Here is a 25848-nt window from a genome sequence, read left to right on the forward strand (position 1 = left end):
TCATTTAGCATTGATCACTGTCCCCAAAAAGTGTCAAGTGTCACGTAGCGGTTGATTTACTAAAATGGGAGTGCAAAATCTGGTGCAGCGGTCTATGTAAGCCTTCCAACTTCAGCTTGTTTTAAGCTTTAACAAAAAACATAGAAGCTGATTAGTTTGTATGCAAAGCTGCACCAGATTTTGCACACTCCAGTTTTAGTAAATCAACCCCTTAGAGTCCAATTTGTCCACTGCAATGTCGCAGTCCCGCTAGAAGTTGCTGATCGACACCGTTACTAGAAAAAAAGAAAATATCCAGCTGAAGCCCACAAACCTGGAAAGGAAGTCCTGTCAGCAGTGACGGCGTGCTGCTAGAGGGCTTCGTTCTAAGGTAAGTCTATTTCATAATGCACTAGTATGTAATGCATCCCAATAGACATAAATGGGTCCCCAGCTGTGTGCCCCCATAGCAAGCTGTCTCAAAGCCAAGGAGGCCGAGAGCTGCTGTTCTCGTGCACATTGGTGGATCGAGATTCGGTTAGGGTAAGTATAGGGGGGCAAACTGGGGGGCGTACTACTTGCAGAAGGATTTTTTTTATCTTAATGCAGAGAATGCATGGAGGTAAAAGTTTGCCTTTCCTCTAGGTACTGGTATTCTTTTTTTTTTTTTTTTTTTTTTGCCTTCTGAACTGATGCAATTTATCTGCTTCCCCGATATAACTTGAACCCTTCTCTATTTTACATTTTTTTTTAGTATCTAATTGATCCATGTTTCTCCTTCTAGTGTTGTCCTGGTTCATTTCTCCGCTGCTATCTGGAATCATGTCTGCTCTTCTCTTCTTCCTTGTGAGATTGTTCATCCTGCGCAAGGTAAGAATTCCATAGTTTTTAATGCCTTCAGCCAGTTGTAAACCTGTTTTTTTGCAAATTTTGTATACTAGCAGCTTTAGAGACTCTATGTATGAATCTGTCATAAAAAAAATTGTGCCTTAACCGTAGGATAGGTTCAAACCTTTGCTCCAAAGGTGTCCTAGTCCAGCATTAAAGTCCCTTCATTTTGAGCTTTATTTTCCCTTGAAACGTTTTATGCACGAGATTAAAAAGTAATTTAGAACTGGTGCTGTTGGCCTGCCTGAGCAAGATTGGCTAGCATGATGTGGTTGCTTTTTCTATAGGTTTACACTGGTCAAGTAAATCTGTCAATTACTGGCTCGGTTCTAGCCTGCTCCCTCTGTAGATGCATTTCCTGGAGCCTTTAGCTCTCTGAAATACCCAGTGCTTTGGGTATGGGGGGCGGCATGGAATCTTCTACTGTAATATATTGTCCAGCATCCGAGCAGCAGGCATGAGCACTGTGATGGCTGCAGAGGAAAGGTGCTGGCATACAGATTTTTACCTCTGTGTTGACAGCAGCACTGGCCTAACATTTACGCTACGCTCTGGAAACTGGACAGGTTGGAGGCGCTTTGAAAAGCTGAAATGTTGTTTCTATTAAGAGAAACCAAAAATGTAATATTGCAGCCTACCAATCCTTGGATATGGTGCCTGCATCATTTAGGTTAGGGGTGTGGGTGTTTGTTTTTTTTTTTTTTTTTTTTTCTCTAATTTCAGCTGGCGATCTGGCCAGTAACACCTCCTGTAATACAGTGCCTCCACTCTGGATGAAGAAGAACAGGGGGGGGAGCATTGTCAGTCTGGGGGGGGGGGGAGAGGCATGTTAGATGTACTAGCAGATATTCTAGAAAATTGAAGCCAAACTCCAGCTGCCAATGCAGTTACATATGCAGTTTTTTTAAGCTAAAGGTTTTACATTAGTAAAAGCTGATCATTGTAAGCACCCCTGTCTGTGGTAGTGTAATTACTACAATTTTACTTTTTCTGTTGAAAAAGTCTGCTTGTCAGCTCACCGAGTAGGAAAAGGGAGCCTAAAAAAGCGAATGCAGTAATTGCATTTAAGATTTGTTAAGCTGCAATAAATTATTGCTTTTGGGTTATTGGCACTTTAGAAGATTAGAATGACCAGAGTTGAGGTGAAAATTTGATATACTTTAGCTTATTACACAAATACGTGATCACAATTCAATGCTGTTACATAGTGAGGTTGAAAAAAGACATCAGTCCATCCAGTTCAACCTATGATGTGTGTGTGTGTGTGTGTTTGCTGTTAACCGTACATTGTATACCCCTGTATGTTGTGGTCTTTAAGGTGCCCATCTAATAGTTTTTTGAAACTATCGATACTCCCTGCTGATACCACAGCTTATGGAAGAGAATTCCACATCCTTACTGCTCTGACAGTGAAGAAGAACCCCTTATGTATTTTAAGGTTAAACCATTTTTCCTCTAGTCTTAGTGAGTGGCCACATGTCTTTCTGTATTCCCTTTCTCTGAATAGTTTGTTCCTTATGCTAGGGTTGCCAGTACAGTATTTGTACATTGATATCATATCACCCCTCAATCGTCTCTTTTCCAGAGAGAATAGGTTCAAAGCTTGTAGTCTTTCCTCATAGCTGATGTCCTCCATTCCCCTAATTATTTTTGTTGCCCTTCTCTGGACTCTCTCCAGTTCCAGCACATCCTTCCTGAGGACCGGTGCCCAGAACTGGACAGAATACTCCAGATGTGGCCGGACCAGAGTCTTGTAGAGAGGGAGAATAATCTCTATTTCTGGAGTGAATCCCCTTTTTTATAAATGCCAGTATTCTGTTGGCTTTGCTTGCAGCAGTTTGGCATTGCATGCCACTGCTAAGCCAGTTGTCCACCAGTACCCCCAGGTCCTTTTCCATCTTAGATTCACCCACAGGTTTCCCCCCTAGTGAGTAGCTTGCTTTCGTGTTGACGCCCAAGTGCATTACTTTACATTTTGCAACATTAAACCTCAATCTGCCATGTGGTTGCCCACCCCATTATTTTGTTCAGGTCTGCTTGTAAGGTTTCCACATCCTGCATAGAAGATATTGGCATGCTTAGTTTAGTATCATCCGCAAATGCTGAGATTGATCTAGAGGAGGGGATATCTAGCACATTTATGACTAAATTAAAACAGGATTGGCCCCAGGACAGAACCCTGGGGGACCCTGCTTTCCACACCCGCCCAATCTGAGTATTCCCCATTAATCATCACCCTCTGGACTCTCCCCTGGAGCCAGTTCTCTATCCAGGTACTCACCCTATGGTCCATACCTACCTTCCTTAGTTTGTACAGTAAGCGTTTGTGGGAAACTATGTCAAAGGCCTTTTGCAAAGTCCAGATACACCACATCCACAGGCTTTCCTTTATCTAGGTGGCAGCTCACTTCATCATAGAAGGTTAATAGATTGGTTTGGCAAGAACGATTTTTCATGAATCCATGCTGATTACTACTAATACAATTTTCATTACTAAAGTCTTGTATGTGGTCCCTTAACATCCCCTCCAATCTTGCAGACTACAGATGTTAGGCTGACCGGCCTATAGTTACCCGGGATATATCTCGGCCCTTTTTTTTTTTTTTTTTTTTTTTTTTTAATATTGGTACCATGTTGGCTTTTTTCCAATCAGCTGGCACCATACCCATCTGTAGACTATCCTTAAAGATCAAGAATAATGGTCTGGCAATCACCTGGCTGAGCTCTTTAAGAACCCTCGGGTGCAAGCCATCCGGTCCCGGTGATTTATTTATGTTAAGTTTCTCTAGTTTAGTTCTAAAGCCCCATACACACACGCAGATCGTCGTCATACAAACGTCGGCGGACGAAAGATCTGCCGATTGTATGCCTGTTAGTATGGTGCCTCCGACAGCTGTCTGCACACAATCCGCGGACAAGAGTCTTTCTTGCAAACATGAAAATTTTTGTCTGCGGACACCAGAACGGACAATTGTTTGCCTGTCAGTACAGAAATCAGCCGACAGACCGCAGATTTGCAAGACTGGGCATGCTCAGAAAATAAAAAACACAGGGAAAGTTAACCATTACATGACATCACTTCTGCAGTCAGCTGAAGTCTGCGGACAAAATTCTTGTGCTGTCCTTGTGCTGTCTTTGCACTTTTCAACAGACACCGACATCCCGGGGAGAAAAGACGAACATTTGTATGACGACGATCTGCGTGTGTGTATGGGGCTTAAGTCTATCTTCTGTTAGCCATGGGGGTACTTCCTGAGGTGTGTTATTTAGTTTAGCATTACAAGCTGGGTTAGTGTAGCCCCCCCCCCCCCGATTTCTTTTGTGAAGACTGAAGAGAAGAAATTATTTAACGCATGCTCTGCATTGGAATCTGATCGAACTAAAAAATAAATTTTAATATTGATATGTTAATGTGGATGTTTAACCTCAGTCATATTGTCTCAGTTTGTGTGGTTGATTGGTGCCTCAAACCAAAGGGGGTGGGACTTAAGGGCAAGTTGTGTGTGTGTGTGTGTTTTTGTTTTTTTTTTTTTTTTTTTTGATCCTTGATAAAGGCTGCAATAGAACTGAAACACGTAGGATACGCACTGGTAATTTCTCTAACCACTTTTCCAAGCATGGAAGAATAGAGATAAATGTCACCATACCACTGTCACGAAACTCTTCAAAACTTTTTCACCTATTCACCTTGGGTCTATAACACAACACCAATGAATACATAATTATGTGAATCATTTTTATGTATAAACCTTTCTTCAACAAATTTTCATTTATATCCTTGTATATAAACTATATACCAGGAGGCACCAATCAACCACACAATCTATATATAAAGGGACGGAGGCACACACATACTCTTTCAGATTTCTAGGGAATCAAATACCACCCCCCAGTAATTCGGGATTATCAATGATGAAAGTGTCCTTGTACAGTGTCTGCTGGATGTATATTTATTTAGACCAGAGTTTGGGCTGTGGGGCAGGGTATTTAGTAGGGATAGACTGATGGTTTGTTTTTTTTTTTTTTTTCAGAGCCTATGTATTGGTCACAATGTATCAGTATGGGCTGATATTTTGTACATATATGTCAGGGTCCGAGACTAGTCTTCTCCTCCTCCAACCATTAGGTAGTGATGCTCAAGTAAGGGTGAAATGTCACATAGCATAATTCTGTTTACAAATGTTATTGAATATGCCACTTGCATATGTACAAAAGATATAAGCAATTCCACATTAGCAGATCGGTATCTCTCACCCACTTGCTGTACGTGATACCCGGGTGATACTGCTCCGTCCGGCACCCGCCCGATACCGCTCCGCCTCTCACCCACTTGCCGTAAGTAACACACGGGTGATGCCGCTCCGTCCAGCATACGGTCTCGGAGGTCACGCCGAACAGAGCGGTATCACCCGGGTGTCGCTTGCGTCAAGTGGGTGAGAGACGGAGCGGTATTGAGTGTATGCCAAACAGAGTGGTATCACTTACGGCAAGTGGGTGAGATACCGATCTGCCAGCAGATTTGCTAATGTGGAATTGCTTATCTTTTGTACATATGAGTGGCATGTTCAATAACCTTTGTAAACCGATTTATGCTATGTGACATTGTTTTAATAAAACCCTTACATGGGCAATATTTGGAATACCGGTAACATGAGCAATATTTGGAATATCGGCCAGTTCTGGGGCCGATACAGCTATATCGGCAAAAGTGAATAGCGGCTTTCCGATAATCTGCTTTGCCGAGCAGTCGAGCCCTAGTATTGTCTGGATCACTTGCTTGTGTTATGATCCTACAGTATGTATGTAGCCTGTGTGCCCCCTGATACTTGCCTGAGCCCCATGTAGATCTGGCGATGTTGTAGGATTATCTCGGCTGCCCCCCTTATTGGCTGAGACAGCAGTTGCTGCTATCAGTCAGCCAATGAGTAGAGAGAGACCAGCCTATGGCTCCATGTCTAAATAGACACAGGGAGCTGTGGCTCGGCTCAAGTGCCCCCATAGCAAGTGGGAGAGGCCAGGAGCACCAAAGAGGGACCGGAGAGGAGGATCCAGGCTGCTCTGCAAATCCACTGCGCACAGCAGGGAAGTATTAAGTGTGTGGTGGTGTTTGTCTTCATATAAATGGGCTTGTAACTGAGTGCTGCTTGCAGATCTAAAAAGGTTCCAAAATCCTAGTCTAATTGCCCTCATTTAAAGTTTCCTAAAGTTGAAAAATCTTTGTTTCTGTATCCAGAAAAGTGACCTAGCTTTAGTTTTATGTTGTCATTTTTGCCTTGCTGCTTATTTATAGGTGCAACTCTTTTGGGCTAGGCTAGTCTGTATGAGTGAAGACTGGGTTGTAGCGACGATGGATTGTGTTCTCAATTCTTATATGGTCCTCCCTGTTCTTTTCTTGCTGTTCTTTATTCTGTAAAATCCTTCATGATATGAGAGGGCATAAAACTGTTGAACACTGCAGCATGTGACTCCATGATCAAGCTCCATATCACATGGGTAACCTATTCATTCTGTTGGGTCTAGGCTCTTTTAGTTTGTCTGCCATAGCTGTGAGCTGAGGTTTGATTTCTGTATTGCATAGGGTGCTTATAACTATGTAAGTAAGTGAAATGCTCTTTAGTTGTGCTGCTGCTGGCAAAATCGGTTTTGTCCAAAAGAACAGCATTGTGACCTGCCATTGATCATTCTGAACATGGAGCATGCAGCTATAGAGACCTATATCCAGCATCTCGCATGCACATCCTACCCCACTTGCCCACGTACACAGTTGGTAAAAAGGGCGTGTGTGCGCTTTTCTTTTTCTTTCCTTCCTTTTCCCTGAGGCTCGGTTCATATGTGAACCAGAATGCAATGGAACCAGTTCACACGTCTGGGGCTGTTGCGGTCCATTTTTTTTTTTCAAGGTCCTGTGCAAATTCAAGTAAAAATGTGCACCTGAACCAGTGAACAAAACTGCAGACTCCTTTTTTAAACTCACTGCAAAGCGCAGCCAGACATGTGTAAACCTAGCCTGGTTGTTTAGTTCAGAGTGAATTTGAGCATGGAAAACTGGGCACCAGGGCATCTAATTCTGGGGTTGCTTCAAAGAGAATCCCTAGACAAGTATGAATATGGCCAAAGTGGTGATCTTTGAGCCTACAGCTTTCTATGGCAGCTGCAATAGTTTTCTATTCTTTCTTTTAAAAAGGGGAATAAATCCCTCTGCTATACATATATGCACTAGACTGTAAATTTTAAGATTGGTCAAATTTACTGTCTGCATTTTACACTGCTCTTAGTGCACTTTGAAATGTGGCACAGTACAGCCCCCCTCTGTTCAGGATCAAATCTGTGTACCTAGTAAAATTTACACTGGGGCAAGTCCTGGCCCAGTGGAGCATACAAATGTTGGGGCATACATGTACCAAGCAGATGCTTCTAGTGGGAGTTCGAGTTTAGTTCACTTTTACCCCCAAAAAAAAACTGCCTATACAAGTAACAGGTGTCTGAATAAAAACAAACTGCAGCTCTAAGTTTGGCCATACATGGGTCGAATTTAGAAAACCTGATCAAGAGCATTTCGTACAATTGGCGGGCCGATTTTCGTGTGGTCATCGAATTTGAGTGATCGAGTATGTTGGAATTTTTTTATTCTTTTAATCAATGATGGGAGAATCGTGCAAGAAATATAATCGAAAAAGAAGATTCCCAGCCAGTTCTTTTTCTTTAGCAACATGGGGTGAGATTCGTTGGTCGAGTTTTGAAATCAATGGTGACACCATCAATCACAAAATGCACTAAAATTTTCTTCCAATTCTTTAGAAATTCGACCAGTGTATGGCCATCCTAAGTTAAAAAAATGCTCTTGCTATAGATGAAGACCATTTACATACCTCCTGAAGCCTGACTGGAATATTAGGATTGTTACTGCTCACTTCCACCATCACAGGAGTGTTTTTTTTTTTTTTTTTTTTTTTTTTTTTTTTTTTTTTTTATTTAAACCCCCTGATGCAGTAGCTGAGCTCTCTCCTGAGATGGGAGGAGGTGAGCAGTAATGACTAGGCCTTAATGCTTGTCAAGCCTCCAGCACCAGAAATCAAATGCTATGACTTCCCTGTAAGTCTTTCTGGGCATAGTGTGGCCATATGTGGTATGATGGGAAGGTGGTGAATTTGCATAGAATAATCTGGGAAAAGTAAAGCAAACGTTGTGCAGAGTACAATTCCCTCCATACTTGGCATATGTACTTGGTGCAGTGTAAAGTAAGGATATTGAACGTGTTCATGGTCTGGAGATGTTTGGTTTTTAATTGTGGTGGGTTTTTCTTCTTGCAGGCTGACCCTGTACCCAATGGACTGCGAGCTCTACCAGTCTTCTATGCCTGCACAATTGGAATAAACCTGTTCTCCATCATGTATTCAGGCGCTCCCCGTGAGTAAACCTTTTTATCGTAAGATGTTGATCTTATTTACCTCTGGCTTGTACTTTAGAGCCCAGCATTAAACCCAAAATTTACTACTTTTTACTTTACAGGACTGAAATCTTCTAGAAGTCTGCTGGCCTGTACCCGTTAAAGAAGGCTGCAGGCTAGTGTATGCTGACATTTCTAACCTAACTAGTTAACCACCCTGGTTAAATCAATACAGCCCTTTCCTCCCAACTCCTCCAGCAGTTATGCCTATTCTCCCACTACTTCCCCCTTCAGCATTGCCGGTGGCTATGAAGAAATACAGAAGAATGTTTGTTATTTTCAAACTTATTTCCTTCCGATCACTCCTACAAGGCACTACATATAGTTTAATTTGACAAACGTCACCATTAGAAATCCAGTGCCATAGGCCTTGGAATAAGGGTCATTTCTTGTACTTAAGAGTTACTCAAGTCAACTGGTTCCATGCTACATACACCTTGACTAGATGATCAATGTTGAATGCATGGTCACACAGATAAATGACTCCTCCATCTCCATAAGGGAGGTTGAAGAACCTTTACAGAAAAGGTAGTTCTAGATGAGCTGTAGAAGGGTTCGAATGTACAACTAAACTATAGTATGAGGGAGCGCATTCGGCCATCTTTAAGCATTAACTGCCTTCTCATAATTTTGTTTGTTTTTCCCTCATACATAGACTGCCAGGCTGTAGTACCAGTGGGATCAAAAAGCTCTTGGCATTCTTTAGGGAGGCAGTAGCTATACACAGCTTGGTTGATCTTCAAATTGCATTTTTAGTGCCATTTTGGCTGGATTGACTAAATGGGTTTATTCACTGTTTTTTAAAATGTAAAGTTTGGCTGTTTAGTTCTGAGTTACTAGTAGTAGAAAAGATTCTGAAGCCAGAATACCCTCCGAATTGTCTTGATCATAGTGTTTTAGCATTCAGAACATGAACCTGATCTACTGCTTCCATTTGTAGTCACAACTTCCCTAACTGTTTGGTAGTCTGCTTGCCAGCTCCATAATTTTTCAACCCTAAATTTACACAGAAGTGGATAATTTCAGGAGCCAGGCCCTCATAGCAGTGAGGGGAATTTAGAATGTCACTAATTGCAATAGAAAATACCCAAGTGCTATACTGGCACATTAACTTTCTGGCTCCTAGGATTTCTTTACCCAGGAGTGGAGGAAATAGTTTTTAGTGGTCTTGTAACGCAAGTCCTCTAGCTGCCAATTGGTAGCTCACCAGCTGCCTTTGCTGTATTTCCACCTTCATGTTTGGCTAACAGGTTAGTATAAGCATTCTGGGATGTCGTCACATGATGACATTAGATACTAATGCGTAGTTGTGCCACAATTGTATGAAACCTAGTTGTAATTATGTCTCGTAAGTAAGCAGAACTGTATTGGTGCAAATTTCATCTGAAGTGGAAATTTGCATGATTCTTTCTTAGTTGATGGCTGCGAGTTAAGTGCCTGCAATCTGCAGGGGTACCCAACATTTCCCAAGTTTTTTGCTTCTTGCACCAACCGGAGTTAAAGATCAACTCTGTAATGTAGAAAATATAAATCTACCCTTGCAGTGGGGATCCCCTTTCCATACAGTAGGGGTTAAGCGCTTTAAATCTAGGGGTAGAGGAAGAGGCTGTATTGCTTACTGTTCTCCTTTCTCATCACTGTTCTCCCTGACACTCCAGGTTGTGGGTAATCCCCCAGTCCTCCATATATGCTGGACTTTTTGGTCCTGCATTTTGTGACGAAGTGTACCACCACAGGCTGAAGCGCCTTTAAGAAGGTGAGGGGGACTGGTACCACAGATGGAGGGAGCCTGGTGTATTGCACCTTATTAATCTGCCCCACTACAAGGGTATGGTTTATTTATATATATATATATATATATATATATATATATATATATATATATATATATATATATATATATATATATATAATTAGTATTCATGAGTTCAATTCAAGTATATATAAAATCCTCTTTGCTAGCAGCATTACCCATGTGGTGTCTTGGTAGGAGACTTTATGAATGCAGCCACTCTATTGTTAACCAAATTAAATGTCAAGAATTGCCTAATCGTGGATTGTGATTCCCCTTTTTATAGTGCTGCTCCTAATTTTGTAAGCTTTTTAAATCCACCCTCATGGTCTTGTTTCAATCTAGCATGAAGCCATTGAGGAAATAGAATTATGGAGAAGACTGTACCTGTTCTAACACTTGGAGTTTATTTTTCAACCTGCAACAGCTGTTGAGTTAGTAATGAGATAATCCTGTACAGGCAAAGGTCTACATTCTGCCTGCTTTACATGCTGCCATCTACATTTTCACAGTAGCTGAAAAGCTAAATGCTGTATATCTTATCCTAAAATTACACTGGCAGCTCATGTAATATTATCTCTAACCCCCCCCCCCCCTTTCAAACTCAGTTGGCTTTATTAGAAAAGGTGTATAAATTATCAGTGATGGTCATATTCAGGCACACCCTGATCTCGCATGCTTGAATATCAGATAGCTTCCACCTTTTTAGTGTATTTGTGTTCTGCAACATTGTGTGTGGAGCTGAAGCTGCTAATCTTCCCCCCCCCCCCCCCCCTACTGCTTCCTCCTGCTATTTCTAATCTGACGGTCTTGTAGTTGGGATTATGCAAAGTTGGATTTAGGCAAGAACAATTTCTTGAAAACCGGTGAAGGTTGGGTATCCATACAGTTTTTGGTGCAAGACCGCCAATGGCCCCCAGAAATTCTGTGCATGCATAGATTTCTTGGACACTCCATTATTCTACAGTGCAGTCGTTTAGCCTGGCATAGTTGAACTTTATATAATTTTTAAGTATTGTTTGAACTAAAGGAATCAAAACTTACCTGTCCTCGCTGGCATCTTCTCCAGGTAGGTAGGCAGGCAGGTTGACTTTAGTTCCCCTTGAAATAGTCAATATGAAGTTTTATTGGCTAACAATCCCATAATTCCAAATCATGAGCAACCAGTTTTAATTTGCCAGAACGCACAGTTAAAGGCATTGCATACTGTGGAAGTAAAGTATCCTGCCACTGCTGACCTATTCCTTGGTGCTCCAAATAACCTCCAATACTTTCTAAGCTGATAACCTGGAAAAGGATTCAAATCAGAAGCCTTGGCTTTATGCTAAATGTGTTTTTGGGTCATAAGCTTAAAGGATGACTAAAGACAAAACCAAAACTTCATTTGAGTTGGAGGGGAGGATATTGACTCCCTGTCAATTCATTTTTGCCATCTGTGTCCCATAGGGATTTCCCTTTGCTTTCAGTCCCATAATAAGGAAGAAAATCCCTCCAAGTGAGGGAACTCCTGGTTGTCTCTAGTGTCCCCATTGGAAGATGTCCCCTCTATTCCTGTTCTGGGGGAAAACTCACAAATTGGGATTTTCTGTTACTTCCAGTAATAACATTAAACGTGACAAACAGACAATTCCTTGAGTGGGGCACAGCCAGTAATAAAACCAGACGTGTTCTAATCCCTCTCCACTGTTTCCAAAACTGAAGTAAAGTGTTTTTTTTTTTTTTTTGCCTTTTTTTAGCTGTATACATTAATGTGTTAATGAAGGGAACTAGCGTTGTTAGAAAGTTTAGTAAAGGTAGCTCCCATATTCTGTTCTCCCTGTTGCTGAGGGATTTTAAGCTTCTAAATTTTTTAAATCTTATCTTTACATACAAGTCAAAAACACTTATTAGGGCCTGTTCACATTTACCTGCACCCTAAACTGTAGGTTTCGTGTGGGGGCAGCCCTGAATCGCACAGCTCCGTGTGGGGTTTTTTTTTTTTTTTTTTTTTTTTTTATATACGGTTTGCCTCCTTATTTGAACTGTAGTGTTGCAATATGAAGGAGCTCCCAATCTAGTTTTAGTCTTTGTATCACTTTTGGTGTTTTTCGCTGGACCCACAGGCTGACCCTCTTGGATGAAGCTGCAGAGTTCTGTTCCACATGTAGGCATTATAGGAGGGGATGGTTGTCCATATGTATCTGTTTATTTTTTTTCTCTTCCAGTTCTTGGATTTGACAAAATTCCTCTGTGGGGCATCATTCTCATCTCTGTGGGGTGTGCTGTGATTTGTGCTGTGATAGTTTGGTTCGTCATTTGTCCCAGGATGAAGAAGAAAATAGAACGTAAGTGTTTTTATCTTATTTTTTTATCTAGAGACTTTGGTATAAATAGACATGGTGTAACGTCGGATGTGAAATGTGTTAGAAGTCTGAAATTGGCCCAGACATCTTAAGGTCACGTGTTAAGACAATTTAGAATTTAAGTCCTCCACAATGGATTATATAACCCTAGACACAGGAAGAATGCATCTTAAGGGTCATTTTTAATGTTTTGCTGTCTTGCAAATAAAGACTTGCTTGCAGTCCCTCTCCCCTAGTTTCCTTGGGCGCATAGCTATAGAAAGTTGCTCTTTGAAGTTTATTGGTTTGAAATGTTTGTTCATCATTTCGGCTCTTCCACCAGGTGAAATCAAGTCCAGCCCCTCAGAATCTCCACTGATGGAAAAGAACCGAGATCGCAGCCATATTTTGAAACAAGATCAAGATGTGAAGCTGCCAGTTGGTAGCAGTGTCACAGCAGAGACTAAGGTGCCCATTCTAGACATGGTGTCTGTGCCTATACCCTCCCGGGCAGTAGAGGAACGTACTGTGACCTTCAAGCTGGGTGATGGAGATGATGTGTCGGATAGAGAGAAGAGTCAAAGCATGGAGACCAACATTGACCAACCAATAAGTGGTGAGTATAATGGTTTTCCAGTTTATATAACATTTGCACAGGTTTTGGCACCGATCTGTTTCTGTCCCATATCAAACGTAACGTGTGTGTGGACCACCCCTTCTCCCAGCTGCTGCAGAGGTTCTAGGATTATCTTGATAAGCTTCAACAGAGTGCAGAAGTAATGTTGGAATTCTAACAACCCTGACCTCAGAACCTGCACTATGCAAACACGAAGGGGTGTGTTTATCAGCTGCCCTGTGATTATTTATATGTGTGTGTGAATTTTTTTTTTTTTTTTTTTTTTTTATTATGGAGGTCCAAAATGCATATTTTAGCTAGGTGTTTTTTTCAGGTGGGTCTGATTGGAAGTTGCATGGAGCCCGATCCGGTCCTCTGTCCTCTTCCATTTTAGGGCCATTTTAGGCGAAAGGGTAGTCTGATGCAAATTGACAGCGAAGTCCATTAACTCCTGATCGCCCATAGAGCAGGTTCTGTCTGTCCACTCTGCAGAATGGATGTTATCTGCCTGCTCTGATTTGTGAGCTGATCATAATGGAATCTGTGAAAGGGTCCTAATTGTTTAAATAATACAAGACAGATTAAAGTCTCTTCATATTGTACATTCTTTTCTTCACGTAATTGAATGTTTCTGCAAAGAAAAGCATTCTGCTTGTCCATTCCTCAAAGCTACATATAAACTTGTAATGTGAAGCCTAGTCGCATAGCCTTTGAGCAAATATTTGGGAAGTATGATATAACTACATGTTTACTTTTACCTGTAACCCGAGAGGCAGGTAAAATAGACTATAGTTGTATGTTACAGCACATTTACTAAAGCCACCAGACCTCTTCTCTGCAGTAAATGTTCGAGAAGAAAATCCCAACTATAACCTTAATATCCTATTCCCTCTTGCCTGTCTTGACCTGTTAGGCCCGGTTCACACTTGTGCGATGCGGGAAGGCTGCGAATTCGCAGCCTGTTCCCGCATCGCAAACGCACCTCTGGCAGTTCACACTGCCATATGCGATACGCAGGGGGTGTCAATTAAATGTAACGACACCCCCAGTTTGATCGCATATTGCAGTGCGATCTGACAGTTCGCACAGGATCGGATCGCACAAGTGTGAACCACTGTGCGATCCGATCCTGATGCGGCTGGAAAAAAGGGTCATGTGCAAATTCAGCCATACAAAGTGTGTGGCTGAATTCACATCCGCACATCCGATTGCATGTAATGAAGTAGCAGTGCGCACAGAATTGCATGCGATCGCCGCACTCGGACAAATGTGAACCGGCCCTTGGAAAGAAAAAAAATCCGTATACTTGCAGGTTTCAAATCCCATTGGGTCCTGTTGCTGTAGTAATGGCACTGGCAGGGAAGGGGTAAAACACAGTGCGTGATCAAGGGGTTATATGTAAGCCTCGGAGTGTTTCCAACACTGGGGGGGGGGGGGGGGTTGGCTTTTGAATTGATTAGGGAGATTTCTCTCCTGTTTTCTTTGTCCCGAGAAGGCTGCTTTCCTAGTAGCTATCACTTCTGCTTGTAGAGTCTTGAGTTGGCGGCCTTGTCCTGTCCACCTTATTTGATGATCCACAAGGATAAAGTGGTCCTCCGACCTAATCCATCTTTTTTTCTCCTGAAGGGTGGGGTCAGATTTTCATCTTAATGGTGACATCGTGTTGCCTTATGTCCAAAGCCTAAACATCCCAAGGAAATTGCCTTGCTCTCTCGATGTGGTTCGGGCGATAAGGGTTTATCTGGCACTAATGGAGTCCTTCAGTGAGTCAGGAGTCTTTTTGTCCTTCCAGACGGTCCTCGCAAAGGTTTGGCTGCGACCACATCTAGATGGATCAGACAAACCGTTCAGGCTTATTCAATCAAGGGTCAGGTTTCCCCTTTCCCTGTGAAGGCTCATTCTACTAGAGCGCCGAGTGCCTCTTGGGCTTTTTGCCATCAGGCCTCTGTTGTACAAATTTGTAAAGCAGCGACTTGGTCGTCTGTGCGCACTTTTTTTTTTTTTTTTACAAAATTTTACAACATGGATTTGATTTGTTGGCATCTTCTGATGCCCCTTTTGGCCGCAAGGTTTTTCAGGCTGCAGTTTCATAATAGAATGTTTGTTTGTTTGTACTTCTTTTGGGGTCTTCTCATCTGGATGAGCTCCTTTTTGGTTGAGCTCCATGTTGACTGGTTGGCTATGTTTAGCCTCTTGGAGTTAATGTTACGGTTTGGTTGCATTTTCCCACCCCTCACGCCTACACTGCTTTGGGGCGTCCCACTCAGCTCATGGAGATGAGGCTGCGTCTGTCAATGGACGATAGAGAAAATAGGATTTCTGTAAGATCTTGCTGTAAAATCTTTTTCTCCATCGACGCAGCACCCGCCCCTCTTTGGGGTTGGTTCTTTTGTCTTCACTGCTTAAAAACTAAACTGATGTGCTGGGCTGTGGCAGTGTTGGTTATACTTGGAGGACAGCCCCTGGGGCGTGTTCATTCAAATGTTCCTCATGGAGCTGAGGCTGCGTCTGTCGATGGACATCAGATTTTTGCAAGATCTTACCGTAAAACCTATTATTTTTCACACGTTTAAAATCTTGCAAGAAAATTCCTTAGAACAAACTTTTGTTAAAAAGGCCACTTGTAGAATAAAATGGTGGCTGTCGAAATTTTGTTTACGATACTTGATTTATCAAATGCATGTTTTCAGGAGAAAACGCACTGAAATTAGTTTTGGTGCACAAGCAATCTAATCCCCCTATTTAATACAGAAATTAGTGTTTGAGTAAATGGCTACTAAATGTGTCAGAACTCAAACTCGCATACACCAAAGAAATGGTGACCACATCTATGGTACTATTAACATTTGTATTTCTCTCTTGTACTCTCTTGTACATTGACGGACACAGTGCTCCGTATTCGGAGCCACAGTGTGTGGTGTTTTTTTTTTTTTTTTTTTTTTTATCTTTTGACCTTCAACAAGGTGTTTAGTTGGCCTTTATTACCATCAAGGGCCAGGTGTCTGCCTTGGCTGTCTTCTTTCAGATACCCTTGGCCACACATTCCTTGGTGCACATTTTCATTCAAGGGGTGCGACACCCGACTCCGCTGGTTCGGTCTCCTCTACCGCTGTAGAATTTGAACTTGGTGCTTTTCAGTTCTCCAGAAACCTCCCTTTGAAAATATTTTGGAGGTTCCTCTGCTTACACTGTCACAGAAGGTGGCGTTTTGGTGGCTATTACCTCTGCGTGCAGAGTGTCGGAACTGGCTGAGTTATCTTGTCGTACCCCCTACTTGGTGGTCCACAAAGATGGTGGTTCTTCATTCACATCTGTCACTCCTACCTAGGGTGGTCTCTCCATTCCATTTTTGAATGAAGGCATTGTATGTGGGCCTTCCTTGTGTCCCAGGCCCACTCAGCCCAAGGAATTTGAGTAGGATTCGGGTATAGCAGCCACACTTTTTTTTTTTTTGTTCGTAGGCCAGATGGGCCAATAAAAGGGCTATCCGCTTCTTCTGTGACCATTTCCAGATGGATCAGACAGTGACTCAGGCCTATTCTATCAAGGGTCGGGTTCCTCCTTGTAACTGCGCACTCTATCGGGCGCTTAGTGCTTCTTGCCTTCGTCATCAGGCGCCAGTGGTGCAGGTTTGCAAGGCGGCCACTTGGTCGTCGGTGCACACTTTTACTAAAATCTTAAAGTTGATGCTTCTAATGGCTGCAAGGTTTTGCAGGCTGCAGTTTAGAGGGTCTGCTACTTTTATTTTTTTTCCTGCCCCCCTCATGTTTTGGCACTGCTTGGGGACGTCTCTGTGGCTCTGAATATATGGAGGACTGTGTCCGTCAATGAAAAAAAGTGAAAATAGGATTTTTGTACTTGCCATAAAATCTATTTTCCCTGAATTCATTGACTGACACTGCACCCACCCCTCTATGGGGTTTTGATTACTTCTGTTACTGAGCTTAAGGCCTGTAGCAGAGAGGGGTTGTATACCAGTTGGAATGCCTATAGGCCTAGCCAAGTGTTTTTCTGATTAGTGTCGTCGTCCTGTAGGGGGGCGCTATAACCCTATGGTTCTAAATATGGAGCGTTGTCTGTCAATTAACTCGGAGAAACGCATTTTACGGCAAGTACAAAAATCCTACCCTTTCTCTCCTTTTTTTTTTTTTTTTTCCCCCAGAATGTCCAATACAGCTTTGGGGCTCAGCACAGTTTGAGAGGCAATGTAACTGGTGTAGCCATAGCACTACTAGAGCACATAACCACTTTATAAAAAGTGCAGCTGGCCTTTGCTGTATTGTACTCGTAGTGTCACACATATTCAGGTTAATCATGTGACCAGAGAGCAGCTGAACGGATAAGGTGACCGTGTTGCCTTTCACCTACTACCTATAATGTGCTATACTAGCATAACCACCACGTGACATGCTTTTATCTGCTTTCTGCAATACTAACTGTTTGACCTACAGATTGTTTATAGCTAAGGTTACCACTTTTTATATTTGTTTTGTGAACAATATTTTCCTTCCGACTAGAAAGGTTGGGCTTCTAGTGTCTTCAACAAAGATGCCCCGGTTCACGTTTTTTTGCCCCGGTTCACATCTGGGTGCCCTTGAATCGCCTGCATTGCCAAAATCGCACAAGAATGGGCTTTTTGGCACGCGTTAAAGTGCGTGCAAAACACTCAAATGTGCCGAACAAAGGTACAAGAGCTACTTTGCTGTGTTTTTGGAGCAGGGAATAGCCTGTTCACATGAACGGTGCTGCTCCAAAAACCATGCATTTAAAAACAGTGCTCTGCAGTCACTAGATGTGAATGGGGCCTAAAAGATTCTCAACGGCTGTTAAGAACAATATGCAGATTTTGGCATTTGTTTGACAAACCTAGTTCCTGTTTTGAACCATGTGTTGATGCCTGTGCTATACAGCCTAAAGTAGTGAAATATTAAACTTTTTTTTTTTTTTTTCTTTTCTTCTTCTTCGTCTCCCCCCCCCCCCCCTCCCCCTCCCAGGAGCCATGCAGTTGCCAAATGGAAACCACGTTCAGTTCAGCCAAACTGTCAGTAATCAAATTAATTCTAGTGGTCAGTATCAGTACCACACAGTGCACAAGGATTCGGGCCTGTACAAAGAGCTGCTACACAAGTTGCATTTGGCCAAAGTAGGAGATTGTATGGGAGACTCGGGTGAGAAACCCCTACGCCGCAACAACAGTTACACCTCATACACCATGGCAATCTGCGGAATGCCACTGGACTCCTTCCGAAACCGGGAGGTCGAGGCACGCCCTGAAGAAGCTGAGAAGTTGACTTGGCATGCAGCAGATGGGGGGAAGAAAAGGGCTCGCATGGACAGCTACACCAGTTATTGCAATGCTGTGGCTGATACGCATCAGGATGTTGGAGAACAGGAGGAAGGCAATGCAGAGGAAGAAGTGACAGACAGGAAGAGCAGCAACTCTTCCTTGGAAGAATGGCATGACCAGGATAAGCCTGAGGTGTCCCTTCTCTTTCAGTTCCTGCAGATCCTCACTGCTTGTTTTGGCTCCTTTGCTCATGGTGGAAATGATGTCAGGTTAGTATTTACAGGACACAACTCTGATCTTTTAACATGAACCTGCACTTACTATATTAATAGGCCATACTAGGTAAAGTGACAGGTTTTCTAGATAGCGGGCATAGTAAAGAACATGTACTCGTTCACGCACTGCTTGTTCATGGTTGGAACCGATTTTTAGCATGAAAGTTGGGGCTGTGACAGTACTTGGTAGAATCTTATGTTGAGAAAGGGGAGTGTTGCATACTTTCCCTATAACCCACCCCCTTAGTTTTGGCCACGAACTTGCTGATTTTTGCTTCAAGTGGTTGCATCGAGGAGATGCCTGCAGCTACAGACATCACTCCCGGGACCATTTTTTTTTTTTTTTTGACTGTCGGCTTTCTTGTAATCACCGATGCGGCTAAGCAGCTGCTTCGGCGTTATTACAAGTAGCGGGAGGGGATGTTGCCGCTCCGCCCAGGTTTCCCATCCCCCTGGGAGGCCTGAGCGACCAGCCGGCAAGTACATAGGCTGGCCGAAGACCCGAACAAAGCTGGAATCTGCTTTGATCGGGTCTCCGAAGTATTAACCCGTAAGCGATGTCATGAAATCACCTCCTGGTTACAGGAGCCTTAAAGGCACCAGATTTAAAAAAGATGGTATTCAAAACTGCCAAACTTGGCATTTTGAATACTTAAGTGCAGAGTAGGGGTTTGGGGTCTTCTAGACCTTCAACCCCTCCACCCCAATCACCTCCATAAAAATTACCTGTCATTGCCTATTACTGTCAAAAGGGATGTTCATTTTTATTGCTCTGTTACAAGGAATGTAAAGAAAGGAGAAAAGGGGGGTTTAAAGACCATGTAAAAAACTTTAAATGTGCAGAATATTGCCACCTAATATCCGATATCGGTCGATCCCTAGTTTGCATTATTCCTTCCACCATAAAACGTTTATAACGTGCTGATTTTAAAAAGCCACTAGAAGTAAACTGCTTTATCTGAGAAATATATATTTTGTGTGTGTGTTTTGTCAGATCCATCTTAACTTTAACTTCATGTGCTTTATTGCAGCAATGCTATTGGACCACTGGTTGCCTTGTGGTTGATTTATGAAACTAGAGATGTGACCACCAAAGCTGCTACCCCTATTTGGCTGCTCTTATATGGAGGCATCGGTATCTGCATTGGCTTGTGGGTTTGGGGACGTAGGGTTATCCAGACTATGGGAAAAGATCTAACTCCTATTACACCATCAAGGTAGGCTACATAACTGTCAGTATACTAAAGTACAAAAAGGAATTGGGAGTTGAGTTGAATGTGGATGAACAATGCTTAAAACCAGTCTAAGGGTTGTCTATTCCAATGCTAAAACGGGTGGGCAGGTAAGGAGCAAAATGCACAAATCAAAGCATTTTTGTCCACTACCCTTGCCAAAGGTCTGATGTCTGAGTCTTCACAGTTTTCAGAGTACAAAAAATATATGCTTTTCCCGGAAGAGCATGGGGGGGGAGGAGGAGTTGTAATAGAAAATTATTCACACTCTCGAGCGTCATTTAAACAGCCTAGTATAGGCAACAGCTTCTTTTACAAGATATGTTTCCTTGGTGTGTCTTTTAACTGATTGCTATGATAAACTCCTGGGAATCAACTTTCTGCTGCCAGGAGTCATTGATTATTGTTTTTACTAAAAAGACAACGGGGTGCGCATACTCACACACCAGTGGCCAATAAGCGAGAATCAACCTTTGTTGGTTAGAAAGTATATCATGGAAAGGAAGAAGCAAATGAGTGTGTGTATACCTAAAGGATGGGGAAGTACACTGCTCAAGAAAATGAAAGGAACACTTCAGATCTCAGTGGGGAAAAATATCATGCTGGATATCTAGACTGATAGGGACTGGGTAATGTGTTAGGAACAAAAAGATGCCACATCGTTTGATGGAAATTAAAATATTCAACCTACAAAAGGCTGAATTCAAAGACACCCCAAAAATCAAAGTGAAAAAATGATGCAGCAGGTTAGTCCATTTTTCTGAAATTGCATTGCAGAAACAATCGCACTCAATAGTTTGTATGGCCCCCCCATGTGCATGCGCTTGTATCCATGCCTGACCACATCAGGGCATGTTCCTAATACCACAGAACATCAGCTGTTATTAGGTATTTCCTCCCAGAGCTGTACCAGGCATCACTGGGCTCCTCAACAGACTGAGGTGCAACCTGGTGGCGTTGGATGGACTAAAACATGTCCCAAATATGTTCTGTTGGCCTTAGGTCAGGCAAGCGTGGGGGCTATTAAATGGTATCAATTCCTTCATTCTCCAGGAACTGGGTGCATACACTCTCCACATGTGGCCGGGGATTGTCGTACACCAGGAGGAACCCAGGACCCACTGCACCAGCGTAGGGTCTAACTAAGGATCCAAGGATTTCATCCCGATAACTATTGGCAGTCGGGGGGCCATTATCTAGTCTGTAGAAGTCTGTGTCCCTCCGTGTATGCCTCCCCAGACCATCACTGACCCACCATCAAACCAGTCATGCTGAACGTGGTTACAGGCAGCATAGCGTTCTCCAGACCCTTTCATATCTGTCACATATTTGCTCAGGGTGAACCTGCTCTCATTTGTGAAAAAGCACAGGGTGCCAGTGGTGGACCTGCCAATCCTGGTGATCACTGGCAAATGCTACAATCTAGCACGGTTCTGGGCAGTGAGCACAGGACCCACCTCATGATTTCTGATTATTTGGTCAGACATTCTCACCAGTGGCCTAACGCCCCCCCCCCCCGCTAATTGACAAGACCAATATCCCAGGAGTTTACTTGACATTATACTCTGATTAAAAGTGTTCCTTTCATTTATTTGAGCAGTTTAAAAGTTGATATATTAATTCTGTAGGAGTGCAGAAGATAGAAAAACACCCCAATGATGCTAATCGGCTATTCTTCATTAAGCCTATCGCTAGGATATAGAAAAATACAATAATTCATTATCTATAGGAAGGCCTCCTCAGACAATTTTGACTGGCCAATTACCGTGGTACGGTGGTATGCATCCAAGCCACTCATTGGTCCCAGTCAAAAAAAGGCTGCATTTCAGTCACGTGTGCTTAGTTTTTGGAGCATAGGTGCAGCTTGTAATGCACCGACTTGTGAAGCAAAGTAGGGAGCTCCCTGTTAATGATCAGTTCTTGTGGTCCTAGTCTTTTTACATTTGTATTCTTTCTTTATATATTCAGAGCAATTCGGTTTAAGACTGTCTAATTTCCTGTATTTAATTTCTCCTTTTAGTGGTTTCAGCATTGAGCTGGCATCTGCTCTAACTGTTGTGATTGCGTCTAATGTTGGTCTGCCAATCAGTACTACACATTGCAAGGTGAGGAATGGTATCGCATGTATATAATGGATGTTTGTTTTGGTTTTTTTTTTTTTTCAATCCTTTTTGTGTTGGCAAAAAAAACAGCCTGGATTAAATGACACCAAAAGAGCTCTTTTTGTGGGGAAAAAAATTTGAAATTCATTTGGGTACAGCTTTGCGTGACCTTGCAATTGTCATTCAAAGTCTCACAGCGCTGAAAGCTGAAAATTGGCCTGGGGGGGGGGTGCCGTGCCTTGTAGGCAAGTGGTTAAACATTTACAGGCTGTTAGTTAGGACAGCACATGATGGGAGTGTGGAGTAAAGATAATATGCTTTACTGAGGGAATTTGTAAGTGCGCAGGCTTAAGATCTGCTTGGTGCCGCCCAATCTTTTAAAAGGCTTAATCTTGGCTGTTTAAGTGCATCTAGACCCAAAACCAAAAATGTAGAATTGCAGATACTTGTGCGTGGTGGCTGCAATTGTTTCCTTATAATATATCCTTTTGTATCTGCAGCGGGATCTATGATGGTCATCCTAGGCTGCTCTCCTGTTATGGACTCCAAATATTGTCTGTCTCTTAACCTGTTGCCACCTGCTTGATACAAGTGTACGGTGGCAAAAGGGTTGGCTTTAACCTCACACGCCGCACATATGCGTCACTGAGCAGCTGATTGTTTGTGTTTGAGAGTGCGTTTGCAACACAGACGGAGTGGTCGACTGCTCGTGCCAAATATCAGTAACAGGCAGGACTGACCTGATCATTCATGTGACATTGCACACTAATCCTTATAGCTCCCTGGGCATTAAGATCTGTAAACCAGTGTTTATCAACCTTTTTTCAGTTGGCACCCCAGTCTAAAGCTAGGCTCATACTAATGTAGGTGTTTGCGGGTGTGGGAATCGCAGCTGTTCCCACACCTGCAGCTAAAATGTGTTGCTGTTTACAAACGTGTGGGGCTGCCAGTCATTCTTAATGGCACCCCCATGCATCTAAAAACATTTGCAGATGTGGGAACCGCTGGAAAATTGCAAGATGCAGAAGCATTTCCTGGGTGCAGTGGTTTAAAAATGGTGCAGGAACTGGTTTTCTGCATGAAACGCAGGCACAGCAGTCCATTTAATTTAAATGAGCTGACATGCCAGAGTAAGCGAGGTTGGCAGAGCCACAGTAGTGTGAACATAGCCTAAGAGGAGCTCATTTACGTGAGGTTGGGGGGATGGTAAAAGCATGCGGTTGAGCAAAGTTTGTGTGTGTTTGTTTTTATTATTGCCATTCCCCCTCTTCAACTACTTTCACTTTACCTGCAGAGACAGCAGCCAGGGTGGTCCACATGTGCTATACCCAGTGCTTTGTGGCTATGGCAGAAATTATACCCTCTTTTGTGTTCAGCAGGCATTACTGATGAATGAGGCCTTGCTGCAACCACATGCACTGCATGTGGTTGCAGCACAGTGGTGCTGCATTTAGGGGGTTAAAACAAGCAGTGAGGAGTTGAAATATTGCCTCCTCCTCACCACCTGTCAAATGCCTGTAAAAAGCGATCAGCTCTGAATTTTATTTTCAGAGCATTTCTTACCGCCAGTGTGAACAAGCCCCGAAAAAGCAGTCCTCCTACCTTAGAAAAGCAGTTTTGACTGTATGGAGTGTAGGGGTCTGGATCAAAAGACATAGATGAACGTGAGGTCAGCGTTTGGAAAAAGCATCCCCACCCCTCCAGTGCTTTGTACATTGTCTGCTCATCACTGTCTACTCTTGCTTTACCAACCGTTTGGAACTGTGTCGGTCTCTGCTCTGCATACAGGGCTTGGATCAGCAGAGCTGCGAACTGTCAGCCAAGGCAGCAGACCAGATTGGGGCATCGCGGTTAAAGGCTAACGTTTCTACACAATACATACTGTATATTTTATGTATGGTATTTCCAAATGAAGCCTCCTTGCGGTGTCTTTTCTCTTCACTCCTCACACAGCGGCCCGTACCTCCCCAGCTTCACCGAAAGAAGGGGAAGCATCCCATCCAACAAACCCCGAGAGCCCAGTGGTGTATTTAGGTTTTGTGCTGCCCTAGGTCGGACTAAACTCGTGACCCCCTAATTTACCTACGACCCACCCCTTCCTGTCAAGGCCACACCCCTTCCTGTTTCAGACCTGCCCTATCTGTAAACAACCCTTCCTCTTTAGGCTCTGCCTCTTCCTCTCTGTACATTAAAAGTGGGTACAAAGTGCCTACTTGTATATTTTGTTGTTTTTGTATGGGTACGTTGGCTCGTGGGAGCGCTCCTGGGGGCCCCCCACTAGGCAGCGGGGATGCCAATCCACGGGGCCAGCGGCCGCAATTGCTGCCGGGCACCCGCGATCACTCCCCGCTGAGAGAGAATGAAGGCCTGCTGTTGTAAATACAGCTGTCCGTTCTCCCTAAAATGATCACAGGGCGCCTGTGATTCTTCTATATAGGAACACTGGTCTCTATGGTAATTTCACAAGCCCCTCCCCCATACAGTTAGAAAACACCACCTAGGCTCACATTTAACCCTTTGATCGCCCCCCGAGTTAACCCCCCTTCCCTCCCAGTGTCATTTATTACAGTAACAGGGTATATTTGAGAAGCACTGATTACTGTAGTAATGTCACTGGTCCCCCCCCCCCCCCCCCCCCCAGAAGTGTCAAATGTCAGTTAGGGTCCGATCTGTCTGCCGCAATGTCGCAGTCCCGCTAAAGATCGTAGATTGACGCTATTACTAGTAAAAATGACAAATCTTTCCCCTAGTTTGTAGACCCTAACTTTTGCACTAACCAATCAATATACACTTATTGGGATTTTTTTTTTTTTACCAAAATATGTAGCAGAATACAAATTGGCCTAAAAGGATGGAATGTTTTATATAGCAGAATGTAAAAAACAATTTTTTTTTTTTTTTCCTGAATTGTTCTTTTTGTTTATAACCCAATAAATAAAAATCACACAGGTGATCAAATACCACCAAAAAGAAAGTTCTATTTGTGGGAAAGAAAGGACATTTTTTTTTTTTTTTTTTTGGGTACAGTTTTGCACAACCGTGCAATTGTCCTTTAAAGTAATGCAGTCCTGAATGAATCTCAAAAAATGGCCTGGTCATTAAGGGGGAAAATCTTCCAGGGCTGCGGGCATAGTGCAGGGGCTGCAGACATGGTGCAGGAGTTGCTGGCATGGTGCAGGGGCTGCGGACATGATACAGGAGGAGATGCAGGGGTTGCAGACATGGTACAGGAGATTCAGGGCTGTGGGCACTGGGCAGCATGGTACAGGAGATGCAGGGCTGTGGGCACTGGGCAGCATAATGCAGAAGATGCAGGGCTGTGAGCAGCATAGTACAGTGGATGCAGGTGCTGCAGGCATGGTACAGGGAAATCTCCTGTACCATGCCCACAGCACCGGCATCTGCTGCAGAGGAGTCCCAGTCTCGCTCTACCTTGAGGCGCCTTCCATTTGAAAAGGGCGTCATTACATCACCGCGCACGCGCCCTGCCCGGGAATAGCCGAACATGTTTGAGTTTTCCCGAGCGGTGGCGGCACATGCGTAGTGTGCATGTCGTGCCGGCCACGGGCATTTTTTTTTTTCCTTTCAGGTTTTAGCAGCGGATCGGGGGGGGGGGGGGTTTTCATGCAGGGGGGCGGCTTTTTTGGCTGGGTTGGGAGACGGGCTGGATAGTCTAGATCCAGTGGTAACCCCAGTCTGGCCAGCGAGTGTGCGCAGTCCTCGGCTCCATGCTAGGTCGGCTGCGACAGTCCCCAGACGTAAGGGCGATTCCTCCACGTCTGCGACCGTGCATGAAAAGGTGTTGGTGGATGCACTGATTGTATCTGTGCATGAGACCCCGAAGATGAACGCAGCTGAAGTTGTAACAGAGGCGCAGGTACCCTTAGGCAAGTTTTTTTTTTTTTTTTT

At 43.4% G+C, this 25848-nt stretch overlaps 1 protein-coding gene across 2 annotated transcripts in view; it reads left to right on the forward strand.

Moving 5' to 3' along the window:
• SLC20A1 (solute carrier family 20 member 1) overlaps nucleotides 1–25848 on the forward strand; it is a 51304-nt gene that overhangs the window by 21712 nt on the left and 3744 nt on the right. For both annotated transcript variants that reach the window (XM_082256185.1, XM_082256186.1), the window contains exons 4-10: nucleotides 764–849; nucleotides 8178–8274; nucleotides 12311–12430; nucleotides 12771–13043; nucleotides 18038–18599; nucleotides 19637–19822; nucleotides 21858–21942. In XM_082256185.1, the coding sequence (XP_082112311.1) occupies nucleotides 764–849; nucleotides 8178–8274; nucleotides 12311–12430; nucleotides 12771–13043; nucleotides 18038–18599; nucleotides 19637–19822; nucleotides 21858–21942 (1409 nt within the window). The remainder of the gene's footprint in view (nucleotides 1–763; nucleotides 850–8177; nucleotides 8275–12310; nucleotides 12431–12770; nucleotides 13044–18037; nucleotides 18600–19636; nucleotides 19823–21857; nucleotides 21943–25848) is intronic.

The sequence above is a fragment of the Pelophylax lessonae genome, assembly GCF_965119305.1.
Source record: "Pelophylax lessonae genome assembly, chromosome: 4".
Lineage (NCBI taxonomy): Eukaryota > Metazoa > Chordata > Amphibia > Anura > Ranidae > Pelophylax > Pelophylax lessonae.